This window comes from Ascidiella aspersa, chromosome 9 (assembly GCF_963924565.1).
Source record: "Ascidiella aspersa chromosome 9, kaAscAspe10.2, whole genome shotgun sequence".
Taxonomy (NCBI): Eukaryota; Metazoa; Chordata; class Ascidiacea; order Phlebobranchia; family Ascidiidae; genus Ascidiella; species Ascidiella aspersa.
This window is the reverse complement of record NC_139455.1, coordinates 10,894,390-10,914,190: the sequence shown is the minus strand read 5'-3', so window position 1 is coordinate 10,914,190 and position 19,801 is coordinate 10,894,390. Positions and strand designations below refer to the sequence as shown.

At 34.2% G+C, this 19,801-nt stretch overlaps 1 protein-coding gene across 1 annotated transcript in view; it reads left to right on the top strand.

Annotated features, from left to right (window-relative positions):
- Window positions 1–19,801, top strand: part of LOC146132969 (maestro heat-like repeat-containing protein family member 1) — a 56,378-nt gene that overhangs the window by 8,531 nt on the left and 28,046 nt on the right. The window contains exons 2-8 of the mRNA XM_083397409.1: window positions 11,712–11,857; window positions 12,063–12,194; window positions 12,528–12,690; window positions 13,483–13,564; window positions 13,653–13,821; window positions 14,930–15,042; window positions 16,989–17,112. Coding sequence (XP_083253535.1) covers window positions 11,712–11,857; window positions 12,063–12,194; window positions 12,528–12,690; window positions 13,483–13,564; window positions 13,653–13,821; window positions 14,930–15,042; window positions 16,989–17,112 — 929 coding nt within the window. The remainder of the gene's footprint in view (window positions 1–11,711; window positions 11,858–12,062; window positions 12,195–12,527; window positions 12,691–13,482; window positions 13,565–13,652; window positions 13,822–14,929; window positions 15,043–16,988; window positions 17,113–19,801) is intronic.

The window sequence follows — 19,801 nt, the reverse complement described above, 5'->3', positions numbered from 1 at the left end:
ATAGACGTTAAATCATTTAGAGAGAATGAAAATATTGACTTTTTAAACATGCTAGCTGACCAAAATGTAATAACATGGCCGTAAGCATTATCTACGTAAATTTTTATTGATCAAATGTATGTTTCGATCATTTGCCAAAATCTACGCCATATTTGAACCCCCTTCGCTTCAAAGCCATAAGTTATTATATTATTATACACAACTCATAATTGTGTGTAGATATGTTGGATTGGACTAACATACAGAACAGGTGCAAATAGCAAATATTCTCCAAATACGATGTTTCCAATATTCTCCAAATCGTATTTCATCGTATTGTCGCGGTAATACACAAAGAGGTAAGGCCGTGAATAAAGTTTCACCCACCGTACAATTAACGGAGGGAAGCATTTCGAGTAGGGATGTTCAAGGCAGAATATCGGCGACACATTTATAATACTTGCTTTAAATGCGGCGTCAGCATTTTTTGGGGCGACCAATTACTTCGCGATAAGCTTCGCGTAAAAATTAAGTGTCAATAGGGTGTATTTACCGCCGCAAGTTTAAATGCGAAATCTTAAGGCAGTCTACGCCTCTCTGTTAGCACCTGTTGTGCATCTTGCTCCAACCAGCATACCAACATCAGACCTAAACTTATCTAGCAAAACTTTCGATTTAATAGTTGCGTATTAGGCACGTAATAGTGTTTTTCATATTGTTTGAAACGACAGATTTAAAGCCTGTTTTAACAGTGATTGCTCGGACCAAGCTATGGTAAAAAATTACCTAGTGAAAGTTTGCAAAAGTATAGCAAACCATAGGCGTTAAACCATTTTTAGTCTTTAAGAGAATGATAATATTTGATTTTCAAACACGTAAGCTGGTCAAAATTGAATAAAATAGCCATATGCATTATCTAAGTAAATTCTATTTATCAAATATATGTTTCGATCATTCCCCAAATTCTACGCCATATTTGAACCCCTTTCGCATCAAAGGCATATTTTAAGTGGGGAAGTTTTCGGCCCATATCTGTTTTTGCTTGCAGAAACAAGTTAAGGAAAATGAAAAACAAAATATATAATATAAAGTACACAATACAAAATATTAAAAAAAAAATTAAAAAAAAAAAAATTAAAATAAAGTAAAAATTGAAAATAAACACTAAGCCCTGAAAATATATCCCCTGACAACATATACAACAACCGCACCCCCGTCTAGTTCTTTTTTGGTTTCCTATGGTTTCCTATGGTATGTTTCAGACCGAGTTTTGTCCGAAGTTTTATAGAAAAAGTAGACATAGTAGAACCTTCAAATTTTCAGACATGGCGTAGAGTGGTATGTAGGTGCTTTGCAAAAGTTTATGAGGCTGCACTCCCAGGGGCCTTTGCTTGGGGGGTAAAAACCTGAAATATTGCGTTTTAGCACTTTGTAGCTAACGACAGCCATCTAGCAGCAGAAAAACTTTCATACAGAATTCGTTCATATTCGCTTGCTTTGTCCAGCTCGCGTCGCGACGAGGCGGCTGCTGGCATCCCTGCTGCGCCCTATTGTCCCGCGCGTGCAACATTTGTGTTGGAAGTGGCTTGCCTAGTAAAACTATGCACATGCGACTTGCCTTTCATAAAGAGGCCTCTCTAAGTAAAAAAACCTATTTCTCTTACAACACAAAATATTTTACCACCGCAAATTTAAATGCGAATCCTACAGGCAGTGTACACATCTCTGTTAGCACATGTTGTAATTGTTGCACCATTCAAACATATCAACACCAGGTCTAAGCAAATATAATTATACAAGGGCCGCAACAACAAAAAGCTTAAGTTTAACGCATTCTTAACGACGACGTTACAAAGCTACGTCATAACATGGCGTCATAAATAAATAAATCTTGCGTTTATTGGATTTAAATTGGCAAAACTTTCAATATAAAACGTGGCTTATTAGGCACATAAACGTGTTTGCATATTGCTCAAAACTACAGATTTAAACTCTGTTTCAACAGTGATTGCTCAGACCAAGGCATGGTAAAAATTTACACAGTAAAAGTTGGAAAAAGTATAGCAAATCATAGACGTTAAATCATTTAGAGAGAATGAAAATATTGACTTTTTAAACATGCTAGCTGACCAAAATGTAATAACATGGCCGTAAGCATTATCTACGTAAATTTTTATTGATCAAATGTATGTTTCGATCATTTGCCGAAATCTACGCCATATTTGAACCCCCTTCGCTTCAAAGCCATAAGTTATTATATTATTATACACAACTTATAATTGTGTGTAGATATGTTGGATTGGAGTAACATACTATACAGGTGCAAATAGCAAATATTCTCCAAATACGATGTTTCCAATATTCTCTAAATCGTATTTCATCGTATTGTCGCGGTAATACACAAAGAGGTAAGGCCGTAAATAAAGTTTCACCCACCGTACAATTAACGGAGGGAAGCATTTCGAGTAGGGATGTTCAAGGCAGAATATCGGCGATACATGTATAATGCTTGCTTTAAATGCGGCGTCAGCATTTTTTGGGGCGACCAATTACTTCGCGATAAGCTTCGCCTAATAATTAAGTGTCAATAGGGTGTATTTACCGCCGCAAGTTTAAATGCGAAATCTTAAGGCAGTCTACGCCTCTCTGTTAGCACCTGTTGTGCATCTTGCTCCAACCAGCATACCAACATCAGGCCTAAACTTATCTAGCAAAACTTTCGATTTAATAGTTTGCGTATTAGGCACGTAATAGTGTTTTTCATATTGTTTGAAACGACAGATTTAAAGCCTGTTTTAACAGTGATTGCTCGGACCAAGCTATGGTAAAAAATTACCTAGTGAAAGTTTGCAAAAGTATAGCAAACCATAGGCGTTAAACCATTTTTAGTCTTTAAGAGAATGATAATATTTGATTTTCAAACACGTAAGCTGGTCAAAATTGAATAAAATAGCCATATGCATTATCTAAGTAAATTCTATTTATCAAATATATGTTTCGATCATTCCCCAAATTCTACGCCATATTTGAACCCTTTTCGCATCAAAGGCATATTTTAAGTGGGGAAGTTTTCGGCCCATATCTGTTTTTGCTTGCAGAAACAAGTTAAGGAAAATGAAAAACAAAATATATAATATAAAGTACACAATACAAAATATTAAAAAAAAAATTTAAAAAAAAAAAATTAAAATAAAGTAAAAATTGAAAATAAACACTAAGCCCTGAAAATATATCCCCTGACAAAATATACAACAACCGCACCCCCGTCTAGTTCTTTTTTGGTTTCCTATGGTATGTTTCAGACCGTGTTTTGTCCGAAGCTTTATAGAAAAAGTAGACATCGTAGAACCTTCAAATTTTCAGACATGGCGTAGAGTGGTATGTAGGTGCTTTGTAAAAGTTTATGAGGCTGCACCCCCAGGGGCCTTTGCTTGGGGGGTAAAAACCTGAAATATTGCGTTTTAGCACTTTGTAGCTAACAACTGCCATCTAGCAGCAGAAAAACTTTCATACAGAACTCGTTCACATTTGCTTGCTTTGTCCAGCTTGTGAAGTGACGAAGCGACTCACCGCCTGCTGCGCTTCATTGTCCCAGCGCGCGAGACTTTCATTGTGCGAAGTGGCATGTCTTAAACTGGGCTCGTGCGACTGGCATTTTAAAACGAGGCTTCTCTTTAATAAAATTACTTAATGCTCTTAAGAAATAACTTATTTTACCGCCGCAAATTCAAATGCTAAATCTTAAGGCAGTCTACGCCTCTCTGTTAGCACCTGTCGTGCATCTTGCTCCAACCAGCATACTACCAACATCAGGCCTAAACATCTAGCAAAACTTTCGATTTAATAGTTTGCGTATAGAGAACATAATTGTCTCGCGCGTGAGACTTTCATTGTGCGAAGTAGCACGTCCAAAACTGGGCTCGTGCGACTTGCATTTTAAAAAGAGGCTTCTCTTTAGTAAAATTACTTAATGCTGTTAAGAAACAACTTATTTTACCGCCCTAAATTTAAATGCGAAATCTGGTGGCAACTCTAATTCAACATATCAACACCAGGCCTACACAACTTAAAATTGTGTGTTGATATGTTGGATTGGAGTAACATATTATACAGGTGCAAATAGCAAATATTCTCAAAATACGATTTTTCCAATATTCTCCAAATCGTATTTCATTGTATTGTCGCGGTAATACACAAAGAGGTAAGGCCGTGAATAAAGTTTCACCCACCGTACAATTAACGGAGGGAAGCATTGCGAGTAGAGATGTTCAAAGCAGAATATCGGCGACTCATTTATAATGCTTGCTTTCAATGCGGCGTTAGTTTTTTTTCGGGCGACCAATTACTTCGCGATAATCTTCGCCTAATAATTAAGTGTCAATAGGGTGTATTTACCGCCGCAAGTTTAAATGCGAAATCTTAAGGCAGTCTACGCCTCTCTGTTAGCACCTGTTGTGCATCTTGCTCCAACCAGCATACCAACATCAGGCCTAAACTTATCTAGCAAAACTTTCGATTTAATAGTTTGCGTATTAGGCACGTAATAGTGTTTTTCATATTGTTTGAAACGACAGATTTAAAGCCTGTTTTAACAGTGATTGCTCGGACCAAGCTATGGTAAAAAATTACCTAGTGAAAGTTTGCAAAAGTATAGCAAACCATAGGCGTTAAACCATTTTTAGTCTTTAAGAGAATGATAATATTTGATTTTCAAACACGTAAGCTGGTCAAAATTGAATAAAATAGCCATATGCATTATCTAAGTAAATTCTATTTATCAAATATATGTTTCGATCATTCCCCAAATTCTACGCCATATTTGAACCCCTTTCGCATCAAAGGCATATTTTAAGTGGGGAAGTTTTCGGCCCATATCTGTTTTTGCTTGCAGAAACAAGTTAAGGAAAATGAAAAACAAAATATATAATATAAAGTACACAATACAAAATATTAAAAAAAAAATTAAAAAAAAAAAAATTAATATAAAGTAAAAATTGAAAATAAACACTAAGCCCTGAAAATATATCCCCTGACAAAATATACAACAACCGCACCCCCGTCTAGTTCTTTTTTGGTTTCCTATGGTATGTTTCAGACCGAGTTTTGTCCGAAGCTTTATAGAAAAAGTAGACATCGTAGAACCTTCAAATTTTCAGACATGGCGTAGAGTGGTATGTAGGTGCTTTGTAAAAGTTTATGAGGCTGCACTCCCAGGGGCCTTTGCTTGGGGGGTAAAAACCTGAAATATTGCGTTTTAGCACTTTGTAGCTAACGACAGCCATCTAGCAGCAGAAAAACTTTCATACAGAATTCGTTCATATTCGCTTGCTTTGTCCAGCTCGCGTCGCGACGAGGCGGCTGCTGGCATCCCTGCTGCGCCCTATTGTCCCGCACGTGCAACATTTGTGTTGGAAGTGGCTTGCCTAGTAAAACTATGCACATGCGACTTGCCTTTCATAAAGAGGCCTCTCTAAGTAAAAAAACCTATTGCTCTTACAACACAAAATATTTTACCACCGCAAATTTAAATGCGAATCCTACAGGCAGTGTACACATCTCTGTTAGCACATGTTGTAATTGTTGCACCATTCAAACATATCAACACCAGGTCTAAGCAAATATAATTATACAAGGGCCGCAACAATAAAAAGCTTAAGTTTAACACATTCTTAACGACGACGTTACAAAGCTACGTCATAACATGGCGTCATAAATAAATAAATCTTGCGTTTATTGGATTTAAATTGGCAAAACTTTCAATATAAAGCGTGGCTTATTAGGCACATAAACGTGTTTGCATATTGCTCAAAACTACAGATTTAAACTCTGTTTCAACAGTGATTGCTCAGACCAAGGCATGGTAAAAATTTACACAGTAAAAGTTGGAAAAAGTATAGCAAACCATAGACGTTAAATCATTTAGAGAGAATGAAAATATTGACTTTTTAAACATGCTAGCTGACCAAAATGTAATAACATGGCCGTAAGCATTATCTACGTAAATTTTTATTGATCAAATGTATGTTTCGATCATTTGCCAAAATCTACGCCATATTTGAACCCCCTTCGCTTCAAAGCCATAAGTTATTATATTATTATACACAACTTATAATTGTGTGTAGATATGTTGGATTGGAGTATAATACAGAACAGGTGCAAATAGCAAATATTCTCCAAATACGATGTTTCCAATATTCTCCAAATCGTATTTCATCGTATTGTCGCGGTAATACACAAAGAGGTAAGGCCGTGAATAAAGTTTCACCCACCGTACAATTAACGGAGGGAAGCATTTCGAGTAGGGATGTTCAAGGCAGAATATCGGCGACACATTTATAATGCTTGCTTTAAATGCGGCGTCAGCATTTTTTGGGGCGACCAATTACTTCGCGATAAGCTTTGCCTAATAATTAAGTGTCAATAGGGTGTATTTACCGCCGCAAGTTTAAATGCGAAATCTTAAGGCAGTCTACGCCTCTCTGTTAGCACCTGTTGTGCATCTTGCTCCAACCAGCATACCAACATCAGGCCTAAACTTATCTAGCAAAACTTTCGATTTAATAGTTTGCGTATTAGGCACGTAATAGTGTTTTTCATATTGTTTGAAACGACAGATTTAAAGCCTGTTTTAACAGTGATTGCTCGGACCAAGCTATGGTAAAAAATTACCTAGTGAAAGTTTGCAAAAGTATAGCAAACCATAGGCGTTAAACCATTTTTAGTCTTTAAGAGAATGATAATATTTGATTTTCAAACACGTAAGCTGGTCAAAATTGAATAAAATAGCCATATGCATTATCTAAGTAAATTCTATTTATCAAATATATGTTTCGATCATTCCCCAAAAACAAAGGCATATTTTAAGTGGGGAAGTTTTCGGCCCATATCTGTTTTTGCTTGCAGAAACAAGTTAAGGAAAATGAAAAACAAAATATATAATATAAAGTACACAATACAAAATATTAAAAAAAAAATTAAAAAAAAAAAAATTAAAATAAAGTAAAAATTGAAAATAAACACTAAGCCCTGAAAATATATCCCCTGACAAAATATACAACAACCGCACCCCCGTCTAGTTCTTTTTTGGTGTTCCTATGGTATGTTTCAGACCGTGTTTTGTCCGAAGCTTTATAGAAAAAGTAGACATCGTAGAACCTTCAAATTTTCAGACATGGCGTAGAGTGGTATGTAGGTGCTTTGTAAAAGTTTATGAGGCTGCACCCCCAGGGGCCTTTGCTTGGGGGGTAAAAACCTTAAATATTGGATTTTAGCACTTTGTAGCTAACAACTGCCATCTAGCAGCAGAAAAACTTTCATACAGAACTCGTTCACATTCGCTTGCTTTGTCCAGCTTGTGAAGTGACGAAGCGACTCACCGCCTGCTGCGCTTCATTGTCCCAGCGCGCGAGACTTTCATTGTGCGAAGTGGCATGTCTTAAACTGGGCTCGTGCGACTGGCATTTTAAAACGAGGCTTCTCTTTAATAAAATTACTTAATGCTCTTAAGAAATAACTTATTTTACCGCCGCAAATTCAAATGCTAAATCTTAAGGCAGTCTACGCCTCTCTGTTAGCACCTGTCGTGCATCTTGCTCCAACCAGCATACTACCAACATCAGGCCTAAACATCTAGCAAAACTTTCGATTTAATAGTTTGCGTATAGAGAACATAATTGTCTCGCGCGTGAGACTTTCATTGTGCGAAGTAGCACGTCCAAAACTGGGCTCGTGCGACTTGCATTTTAAAAAGAGGCTTCTCTTTAGTAAAATTACTTAATGCTGTTAAGAAACAACTTATTTTACCGCCCTAAATTTAAATGCGAAATCTGGTGGCAACTCTAATTCAACATATCAACACCAGGCCTACACAACTTAAAATTGTGTGTTGATATGTTGGATTGGAGTAACATATTATACAGGTGCAAATAGCAAATATTCTCAAAATACGATTTTTCCAATATTCTCCAAATCGTATTTCATTGTATTGTCGCGGTAATACACAAAGAGGTAAGGCCGTGAATAAAGTTTCACCCACCGTACAATTAACGGAGGGAAGCATTGCGAGTAGAGATGTTCAAAGCAGAATATCGGCGACTCATTTATAATGCTTGCTTTCAATGCGGCGTTAGTTTTTTTTTCGGGCGACCAATTACTTCGCGATAATCTTCGCCTAATAATTAAGTGTCAATAGGGTGTATTTACCGCCGAAAGTTTAAATGCGAAATCTTAAGGCAGTCTACGCCTCTCTGTTAGCACCTGTCGTGCATCTTGCTCCAACCAGCATACTACCAACATCAGGCCTAAACATCTAGCAAAACTTTCGATTTAATAGTTTGCGTATTGAGAACATAATAGTGTTTTTCATATTGTTTAAAACTACAGATTTAAAGTCTGTTTTAACAGTGATTGCTCGGACCAAGCCATGGTAAAAATTTACCGAGAAAAAGTTTGAAAAGTATTGCAAACCATAGGCGTTAAACCATTTTAAGTCTTTAGGAGAATGATAATATTTGCTTTTCAAACACATAAGCTGGCCAAAATGTAATAAAATCGCCATACACATTATCTACGTAAATTCTATTTATCAAATATATGTTTCGATCATTCCCCAAATACTACGCCATACTTGAACCCCTTTTGCATCAAAGTGGGGAAGTTTTTGGCCCATATCTGTTTTTGCTTGCAGAAACAAGTTAAGGAAAATAAAAAACAAAATATGAAATATATAATATAAAATACACAATACAAAATATTAAAAAATAAAAAGTATAAAATAAAATATAAAAATTAAAAATGAATATGAAAAAATAAAAATTGAAAAAAAATAAATGAATAAAATCAATTTAAAAAAAATTAAAACAAAATAAAAATAAACACTAAGCCCTGAAAATATACCTCCTGACAAAATATACAACAACTGCACCCCCGTCTAGTCTTTTTTGGTTTCCTATGGCATGTTTCAGACAGATTTTTGTCCAAAGCTTTATAGAAAAAGTATACATCGTAGAACCTTCAAATTTTCAGACATGGCGTAGAGTGGTATGTAGGTGCTTTGTAGAAGTTTATGAGGCTGCACCCCCAGGGGCCTTTGCTTGGGGGGCAAAAACCTGAAATATTACGTTTTAACTCTTTGTAGCTAACGACTGCCATCGAGCAGCAGAAAAACTTTCATACAGAATTCGTTCATATTCGCTTGCTTTGTCCAGCTTGTAAAGTGACGAAGCTACTGACCGCCTGCTGCGCTTTATTGTCCCGCGCGTTAGACTTTCATTGTGCGAAGTGGCACGTCCAAAACTGGGCTCGTGCGACTTGCATTTTAAAAAGAGGCTTCTCTTTAGTAAAATTACTTAATGGTCTTAAGAAACAACTTATTTTACCGCCGCAAATTTAAATGCGAAATCTGGTGGCAACTCCAATCCAACATATCAACACCAGGCCTACACAACTTAAAATTTTGTGTTGATATGTTGGATTGGAGTAACATACTATACAGGTGCAAATAGCAAATATTCTCCAAATACGATTTTTTACAATATTCTTCAAATCGTATTTCATCGTATTGTCGCGGTAATACAAAAAGAGGTTAGGCCGTGAATAAAGTTTCACCCACCGTACAATTAACGCAGGGAAGCATTTCGAGTAGGGATGTTCAAGGCAGAATATCGGCAACACATTTATAATGCTTGCTTTAAATGCGGCGTCAGCATTTTTTGGGGCGACCAATTACTTTGCGATAAGCTTCGCCTAATAATCAAGTGTCAATAGGGTGTATTTACCGCCGCAAATTTAAATGCGAAATCCTAAGGCAGTGTACGCCTCTCTGTTAGCACCTGTTGTGCATGTTGCTCCAACCAACATACCAATATCAGGCCTAAACAACTAGCAAAACTTTCGATTTAATAGTTTGCGTATTAGGCGCATAATAGTGTGTTTCATATTGTTTGAAACGACAGATTTAAAGTCTGTTTTAACAGTGATTGCTCGGACCAAGCCATGGTAAAAATTTACCGAGTAAAAGTTTGCAAAAGTATTGCAAACCATAGGCGTTAAACCATTTTAAGTCTTTAGGAGAATGATAATATTTGCTTTTCAAACATGTAAGCTGGCCAAAATGTAATAAAATGGCCATACACAATATCTACGTAAATTCTATTTATCAAATATATGTTTCGATCATTCCCCAAATACTCCGCCATATTTGAACCCCTTTCGCATCAAAGCCATAAGTTAAGTGGGGAAGTTTTCGGCCCATATCTGTTTTTGCTTGCAGAAACAAGTTAAGGAAAATGAAAAACAAAATATGAAATATATAATATAAAATACACAATACAAAATACAAAATACAAAATATTAAAAAATAAGTATAAAATAAAAAATAAAAATTAAAAAATGAATATGAAAAAATAAAAATTGAAAAATAAAAAATAAAAAAAAATAAAATCAATTTAAAAAAAAAAATTAAAACAAAATAAAAATAAACACTAATCCCCGAAAATATACCCCCTGACAAAATATACAACCGCACCCCCGTCTAGTTCCCTTTGGTCTCGCACTAGGTTTATGCTAAATATTATTTGACCTAAAATGTACATCTCTGGCAACCCTGGCTCAAGCCGTACCTTGAGCTTGTTTTTAGCCAAATTTTGATACAATCCTATATTGGATTTTTTTTCCCTTTTGTCATTTTAAAATGTGTTTTTTATTTACTCAGGTTTATGAATCATACAATACAATAAACAAAAAGGTTGAGAACCACTGTTCTAGAATATTAACCTGGAGTATCAAATTCAAGTATAACATTGTTGTATTTTTTGGGTGGAAGGGAGGTTGCTATTATATGCCCTGCTATGACAAAAACGAAATGCAAATTGATTTTCCATTACACACATACTTTGATGTCACAGGCAGTATGGCAAAATGCTGACCACTTGGCGACAATGTCAGCCGAAGACTCAGCCAGCAAACCAAAGAAATTGGTGCGATTAAATAAATATTTCATTTTTTGGAAAGATCCATTTCACTTTCCTAGAGCGCTGTTAGGCTAAAAAAGCCGCATTAAAATGGGCAAATTGTAACATTTAAATAAATAAAAAAATTCATTTTCGTTTAATTAACAATATAGTTTGAGGATTCATGACCTTGTTCCTATTTGTGGTAATTCAAGACATTTTTTTATTACCTCTGGTGAACTAAAATCATGAGTGCGGTGCTGAAGAACAACCCATAGATCACGTATTGAGGATTGCCCAATCAACATCTGCCCCGAAATCTAGCCCCAAATATTTGGTGCCTAAAAGTGCTCTGCACACCCACAGTCAGCAGTATGCTTAAAACACAAGTTTTTATAGGCTTCATATTTGCTTTGTCTTTAAATAACTGTGGGATAAGTTAGGTAAGCCAAAAGATGAAGTAAACAATAATAAAAAAAACATATGTTTTATATTTTTTATCTTTTCCAGTTGCCCGCCGCGCACCTGGCAATGGTCCATGGTGCATCGTTTAAAAAATGCTGCCCTAAAAGATGGATTCTTAATTTATTTTTAGCGATGACAGTAACCCAAAATAGAAAGCAATAGCGCACTTAACTTTAGAAGTTGTTTTTAAGAAGCTGTATGATTGATATCATAAGCTGTATGATTGATTTCATATATTCCATATATGCAGCAAAGTCATTTGATCTTTATATGTTTTGATGTGCAGTGTAAACTAAATTTTATATGTATTTTTTGCAGCATTGGTATCTGCTTTGATTTCCAGTACTTTTGATAAAGATCTCAAAACCAAGAAAGCTTTATCACACTCTATTTTTGTGTTTGGAAAAACAAATCCAGAAGTTGTTTTGAAATTAACTCACGAGTTTCTTATAAAGCATCCTAAAGTAATATTTATATGGCAATTCAATTATAATTTTCCTATTTGATTCCCTTTAAATATAGTGCATTTTTGGTTAACTTAACTCAAATAAGTATAAAAGTTGTATACAACTTTTTAATGAATTTTTGATATATGTTGTTGGCTTACTATATCCTATCATACTTTTTTACAGTTATTCTTTTAATTAAATTTAGGTGTATATTTTTCAGATTGACCAAAACCATCACATACTTATTCTAAAATGCATATGTAATATCATTGATGAAACATGCACATCTATATCACTTGATACAGCCTGCAAACTAATAAGTTTGGCTTCTGAAGATTTAACCAAGTCCAAGGTCAATTGTTATAAAAAAATTAAAGAACAACTTGAAACAGATTTTAAGTTCATCCTTGAAGTTGCGGCTTTCTGCAGTTCTTTTATACTTTCAAGGATACATTATGAACATTACATAATTTAATTTGTTCAAATTGAAAAGACATTGTATATTTAGATTTCAGATTTTTAAATAAGATACCTAAAATGTAAAAAAATGGGACTATAGGCATATAATTATTGATATTTCACCTAGTGACTATCTATACTGTTTTATTAGATGTAGTCAGTATTTTGATATAACATGTGTTGTGTTGTTGTTTAACCAGCCTGTAATTATATCTATCCCTAACAGAAAGTCACAGAAGAACTGCAAGAATCTGCTAGTCAAATTCTTGTTTCTCTTGGAAAATGTTTTCTTAGTCAAGTGATGGAAGAAATGCTCAAGAAATTTGTACCTGGTATCTTGCCCAATGTGTATGTTGTAAAAACAATTGGGGAGTTGTCAGTGTCTAATAGTAAGTCTAAAAAAGTATATACTAAAATGGACATTTTGATTTCAAGCTTAAGGCAGTGTTTTGAACAGTTCTTTTAAGATAATGCAACTATGAGTCCTATGCATAGACACCGATATTTGTTTTTACAGGGGTGCTAAATGATCGTTGAAAAGAAGAGTTTATATGTTGAAGAATATATATTTAACTTTTGGTATTTAATTCTGTCATTGCTTTTTAGGGATTTGCTAGACAGGCATTTTGCTGAATTGCATTATTGAAAATAATGCTAAATAGTTACTGTCAGAGTCCCCTGTCCATGGTCTTATTGGATAAAAACTTTTAAGCAATTCAAGAGAATACCTAAAATTATCCAAAAAAATAATTGCGATTGCTTTGCTCACCAGATACCCCACCACATTTTAGGAGGTTTACACGAGCACCCTAAAGTTAAAAGGTTAAGAAACACTGCCTTAAGGTAACTGCTTCAAGTAATTAAAAAACTGCTGGAATAAGCTGAATAAATAATGTTTGAGTTGTTAGATGCACAATACAAATGTGTACATATACTACTCAAAACAAAAAGTGGATTGGATGTGAAATAATTCACATTAATTAGCATCCAATAGGTGAACAAGTATTATTAGGTAATGGATAAGTGTAACCTATAATAGTTTTCTGTTTTAAAACTTGCTCAGGTAATCGATACAAGTAGTTCTTAATTCTTTATCATTGGTATTAACAACACACTGTTATATAAAGACTGATAAAAAGGGTCAAATTTGAGTTTATTAATGAAATAACAATTTTTTGTAGTTCATGGAATATCTGTTTTCATGGAGAAATTGCTGAGTACCACTCTTCCTCTGCTATCGCTGGCCAAAAGCGATGGGGTCAGGTAACAATGATTTTGTTGGATTTTATGAGATTATCAGTAATATCCAGGACAACTCAAAACTATTTATATTTCCTGGTTTGTTTTATAGAATTGTTTTTGCCAATGTATTGACGCAGTTTTGTGAAAGTATTCTGGAGTTTAATGCTGCAGATGATAGTTGCAAACTCAATAGTGTTTCAAAGTCTCTCTTTGCAACAGCAATTTATGGTGCCTATGATGTTCTTCATAACAATTGGTTGCAGACAAGAAACATTAAAGTAAGTATTCACAAATACTGCTTTTATTGTTTAACAAAGTTTAAAGCATTGTTCATTAACCGGGGCGCCAACCAATTCTAAGGTGGTGCACAAGCTTTACTCCAATATTTAACTGTTTATAATGATTTTTATTAGTCCCATGTTGTGTTTATTGTTAATTCTGCTTTCATGCTGTCTTATGCTTTCAATAAAACTACACATGTGTAGATAAGCAAAAGAACAAATTCATAATTTTGCGATTTGTGAACTTTTTGGCTCTTAATGTTTATTATTATTTTTTTAAATATTTGCTACTTTTTACAACCAATTTGCACTATGTTTAGTCAAAACAGTATGATATGGTTGATGAAGATCTAATGCCCTTGCTCGAGAAAACCAATATATCAAGCACAAGCATTTTCTTGTGGGTTTTTTTCGGAGCTCAAAGCAAGAAAAAATATAAAAGGGGGAATGCGGTAGAAAAAATTTTGATGACCTCTGTTCTAAAGCAATAGCCATAAAACAATTTTGGGAATGTTGATAACCCAAAGCAATTGGCATGCTAGAAATCAATGAAAGATTAGCCTTTTAGGGTTAACATCCAGGCTTACTATTTACATATTCATTCATCTTCATGAGTACAAATTTAGAAATACTGGGTGACAATTATACAGAAATGTGGCTTAGTGTTTAAGTCCTCTGTGGTATAGAAAGCTTTTAAACAAAGTTTTTTCATTGAAACATTGTTTTGAGTGTTTTTTTCTGCAATAGTGATTAGGCATTTCTACAAAGTATTCTTTTCCCTATTTTTTTGTTGTTTAAACAGTATGTCTGGTAAAACCAATCAAAGTTTTGTTTAAAAATGAACTTAAAATGCTTTACTTCAAACCTTTTATGCTGTGTTGTTGGTGCTTTATATAAGTTGTTGACTTAAACTTTCCAAAATCAATATTCCCTGTTTTAATTAAATAGGCACTGATACAAGTTTTAGTAGACACAAAATATCCTTAAACTTAAACATGACCAACTTTTTTTAATGCTATGAAAATATGGTATATATATATCTAATGTTTAAAGGCTTTTAAATACAGTTGGTACAGTATAATTTAATATCAAGATCATTTTCAAGGTGGTCTGTGCAGTTTTGGCAACGTTGGGAATTATGTGTAATTTAATGGAAATTGACAAACTGGAGATGTATATACCAAAAATAATTTCCACGATCATATCCCTCTATAAAAGGTATGTTTCTCTGCAAAAGCAATTAAATATAATAATTAATATATATTAACGTTTTATTTGACAAGTTAAATATTATTTACTAAAAAAATTTAAGAACCTTAAATATAAAAATATTTTTTTTAAATTGCTTTTTAAAAACCAAAAAACTAGCATTTATGGGTATAAAAATAATTTTAACCTGTTGTTTTTAGAAATTATGCTTTGTTTTTTTCTGAATAATTAATGGCATGTATATTAAGAAAAAATATCATTACACAAAGAAAACTATTTGAATTAATAAATAAAAATAAATACGAAGCAAATAGATTTATGTGTTTTGTGTTACACTTAAAAAAAGTAGGAAAATGTTTTCAAGGGTTTTTTTAAAACCGCCTTCTACTCCAGTGGTACTCAACCTTAATTAGTATCCAAGTTAAATTTGAACAGTCGATTTAAAAGAAAGCCACAGAAAGATAACCATTTAAAAAAAATGTCACCAATGCGAGTGCTGATTGACACCCATCAATCAGTCACATTTAAATATTTCAAATTATCGTTTGTTTAGTCCAGCGTTTCTCAACGCCATGGAAAACTGCGCCATGGAAGGCTGCTAGGTGCGCCGCAAGCGATAGTAAAAAAAACATATTGAAATAAGTAAATAAATCGGAATAAGACTTTAATAGACAAAATAACGTTTTTAGTCTCAAAGGCTGGAAGTCCCTTCAAAGATATGCAACTATAAAACCCATATAATAAAAAAATGCAGGCAATTTAAGAGAAATATCGGTACACCTCAAAAATTTCACGCTCGCTTAGCTTGCAAGGTGCGCCGCCACGTTTTTATACGTCTCTAGGTGCGCCCCCAAGTATAAAAGGTTAAGAAACACTGGTTTAGTCAAATGATTTACTTAAAGTGTTAGAATTTCGAATAAAATCTTCGGCAGGTTAACTTTCTAAAAAAATTTTTTAGAAAATGTGGGGTTAAATTTTTAAGGCTGGTTCAATGTTTTTTCCAGTATTTTTGTTCAGGGCAACTGCTAATTTGTCGGCACTCCCCCACCTGGCGAATGCAAGTTTTAATTCAAAGCCAACCCTGCAAGGCTGTAATATAACATAAATGGTGCTTTGTAGTGATTGCATGGCATCTTTGGGCAAAATAGCGTTCTCTATAACATGCAAAAACTTAAAGCACAAAAGAATTACATTTACATAGGGAAATTATGCAAAAAATATAGATTTTTGGGGTAAATGGCCGATTTTTTTGTTCAAACCTTTATCGAAGCCACTAGAAAGATATTAAGAGCCGCAGTTGGGAAACACTGTTATAGAATAATCTATTTAATAATTGTAATGTATGTTGTGAGTTCTTAACAGAATTATAAGAGTTTTTTTAATTTTTTTCTACTAACCTAGGTCACACTGTCATTAAAGGTCACACTGTCATTAAAGTTGGCCACAGTTGCTGCATCATAGTGTGTGTTTTGGTCTTTGTTATAAAATATGCTTTGTTTTTTTAAATAGCATAGCTGACAGCAATGTAGAATGTAAAAAAAACGCTGATAAAGTCTGTCGTCACTCTTCAACTTATGCCTGGGCATCACAGTTTTTTATACCCATTACTGTTATTCATACTTCGCATGCTTGTTGTATCCTATTGTTCTACTCATTAACTTTTGTGCTACTCATAAACTGTACAGTAAGAATGGGTTGTCACTAAATTGTTACCCAAACATTGTTTAAATCAAATTGTTTTACAAACAAATCTATTATTTCTTAATTTTCTTTAAAAAAAATCTTAATTTTTCTTTAAATCTGTTTTTAACTGTACTGTTTTTCACTAACCAAGTTACACTGATATATCCTTGGCTTTGCTGTATTTTAATGCACTACATAAAACAGTTTAACAAAATTGCAATGGCCACTTTCTTTTTTTCAGTAAAAAAATAATGTATATGCTATGTCTTAAGGAACATTACAGACCCATTGCCCCTCACTTCATCACTTTGCAATGTACTCCAAGCTGTATGCAACAGTGGAAGTACTATACTAGAGCATAATCTTGATGGTCTGATCATAACTCTTCACAGTCAGGTACTATTTTACTAAATATTTTTGACGGCTAGAGTAATATGTAATATATTTTCAAATGTTTATTTATATTGTATGGTTATGCACGCACCTCTTTACCTGTTGTCCTTTTTCTTGATTCATAATGATTTAGGGCAGGGGTGTGCAACCTTTTATACTGTCGGGCCAAATATGTGTATTTGGATTAGACCACGGGCCACTTGCCTCGTCGACTACCTGTTAGTGACTACCAAGAAATGAAAACCGTATAATTTTAAGTTTAGTGCGAATCAACAGAAAATATTTTCAAATTACTTTAATGTGAGCTTTAAAGCTGGCTTGCTTTCCCAACCACCCTATCCAGGTTTATTTGAATTGAAGTTTCGGCAATCCGAAGTCCAATCTCCAGGTGTACATTAGTCAGTTCTGAGCGATGAGGGCATTTCATGAACCTCAGTTCGGAGCAAAATTGTTTACACACTCCATCGTTGGAGCAATAAATTTTTTCAGCTGTGGAAAAATATTTAGATTGAAATGTTTGAGGTAAAAAACTACTTTTTAGCTGTGCAGAGAGATGTTTTCTCTTGTTTTTTTTACAACTCACTTGAACATTGAAATTCATCAAAAACAATTAAATTTCAAATAAGCGATCAAACGACCTATTCTTGTTGTACTTTTGTTACATGGACCGTAGCTAAAAACAAAAAAATTGCAGCGCTTCGTGCAATCCACACTGTCAACTTTTACACAACTTATATACTTTCCGCAACAGCATCCAAATCACATTTTTTGTAGTTTTATTTATTATCAGGTCACCTTACTTTGGAATTACTTTTGCTTTCTTCTTCAACCATCAAATTTTGATTTTTGACTCAAAATTATGAACATCCCAGTGGGTTAACCAGCTACTGCAGCGATAGTTCCATGATTGTTTTAAATTAAAACAAAACCACGACAAAAGGATATCGTTTAAGGCGCTTTGAATCGTGGGAAATTAGAATTTGCTTTACGGTCAAAATGACCGTTCGCGGTAATTTTAGGCAAATCGCTTCCCACCTCGTATGGTGGTTATTCTAATTAACTAGAAATTTACATGCTTTTAGGCAGTGTTGTAAACATGTCATTTTTAAATGACTTAGATCTCAGTCAAGTCATTCGTAAAATAACTTAAGTACAAGTCAAGTCTTTTTGAATAAATAACAAGTCAAGTCCCAGTCAAGTCATAATTAGAGCAAGTCAACTTCAAGTCCAGCCCTTGTCAAAAAATAAAACTTTAAATTATGAAAACCGGCAAACTCCTCCGATTAATATGAGCAACTCAAGTCAAAAATAACATAAAAGCAGCATATAACAAGCAAATTCTTTCAAGTGCAAAGATTGGGCTAAATAACACAATTTTATAATTAATTGCTTAATTAAAACAATTTATTTTAACCCAAGTCATTTGTCCAAATGATGAAGTCAAGTCAAGTCATTTAAAAACAGTGACTTAAGTGTACTTAAGTCAAGTCATTGACTTAAGTCATTACAACACTGCTATTAGGTGACCTAGACTTAGGAACAGTCAGGAAGTTCCAATATTTTTACAGTGACCTGAATGTTTTGTGGTGCGGGCGAAAAACAAAGCACTTCACGGGCCACATATTTCGGTTCCGCGGGACGCATTTGGCCCGCGGGCTGCAGGTTGCACGCCCCTGATTTAGAGAAACTGCAAAAAAGGTATTTAGTGTGCTGCTTGATGCCAGGCTATATTAAGAGAAATATGAAATAACTGATACAGAAAATTGCTTGATTGGAATATCTCTTGAAATTGCTTGATTGGAATATCTCTTGCCATTTTAGAAACACCTTCTTTTCTTAATCGCACAATGTTACAAGTAAAAATGGTTCAAAGTACAAGTAAAAATGGTTCAAAGTTTTGTTTTTCTTTAGTACCTGGACTAGGTATTGCTTGAATAATTATAATGATCTCGAACAATTACTGCCACAGAAGTTTTATGTATTTGGCTAGTGATCTATACAAGTAAGGGTTTTAATATATTATGTGTCACATGCTTAGCTAACTGTTGTCTGCTGTAGCCAAGTATTTAGTTTTTCTGTTTCAGAAACAACACAATTGGTTGCATGTCAAATTGCTACAATATTTTTTGAATAAAAAAGTTTCTGTATTTACCCATTTTAAAAACAATACAGAACATTAATTTAAGACAGAATAAAGAACATTGAATTTAAATTGTTTGGTATGATGACCGAAATAAGAATTTGCGAAACTTACAGCGTGGGCTTCAGCATGGGTTCTTCTTAAAAATAGAATATACTCACAAATAAAAAGTAGATTAATATGGTATGATTGGACCCAGATTAAATCTAGTACTTGTCATCTTTAGAGACTATGTCAAAAAGTAGCACCACAACAGAAAGTCTTAAAAAATAAACAATAAAAACACCCGCTGTTCTGGAGTGAACTTGTTCTCAAAAATGCAAGTTTTGGCACAGTATGTTGGCACTAAGCACAAAAATATTGTGTCTAATTTGATGCACATAAAGATTTGTCCAAAGTTATTATTTTGGAGCAGTGGTTCTCAACCTGGGGGTCACCGGGGTTGTCTGGGGGGTCGCCGTGTGGTGTTTGATAAAGAAAAACTTCATAAGAAATAAGCAATATGAACCAAAAGTTTAGCTGAATAGAATGCACGAAAGCAACGCCAGTCTA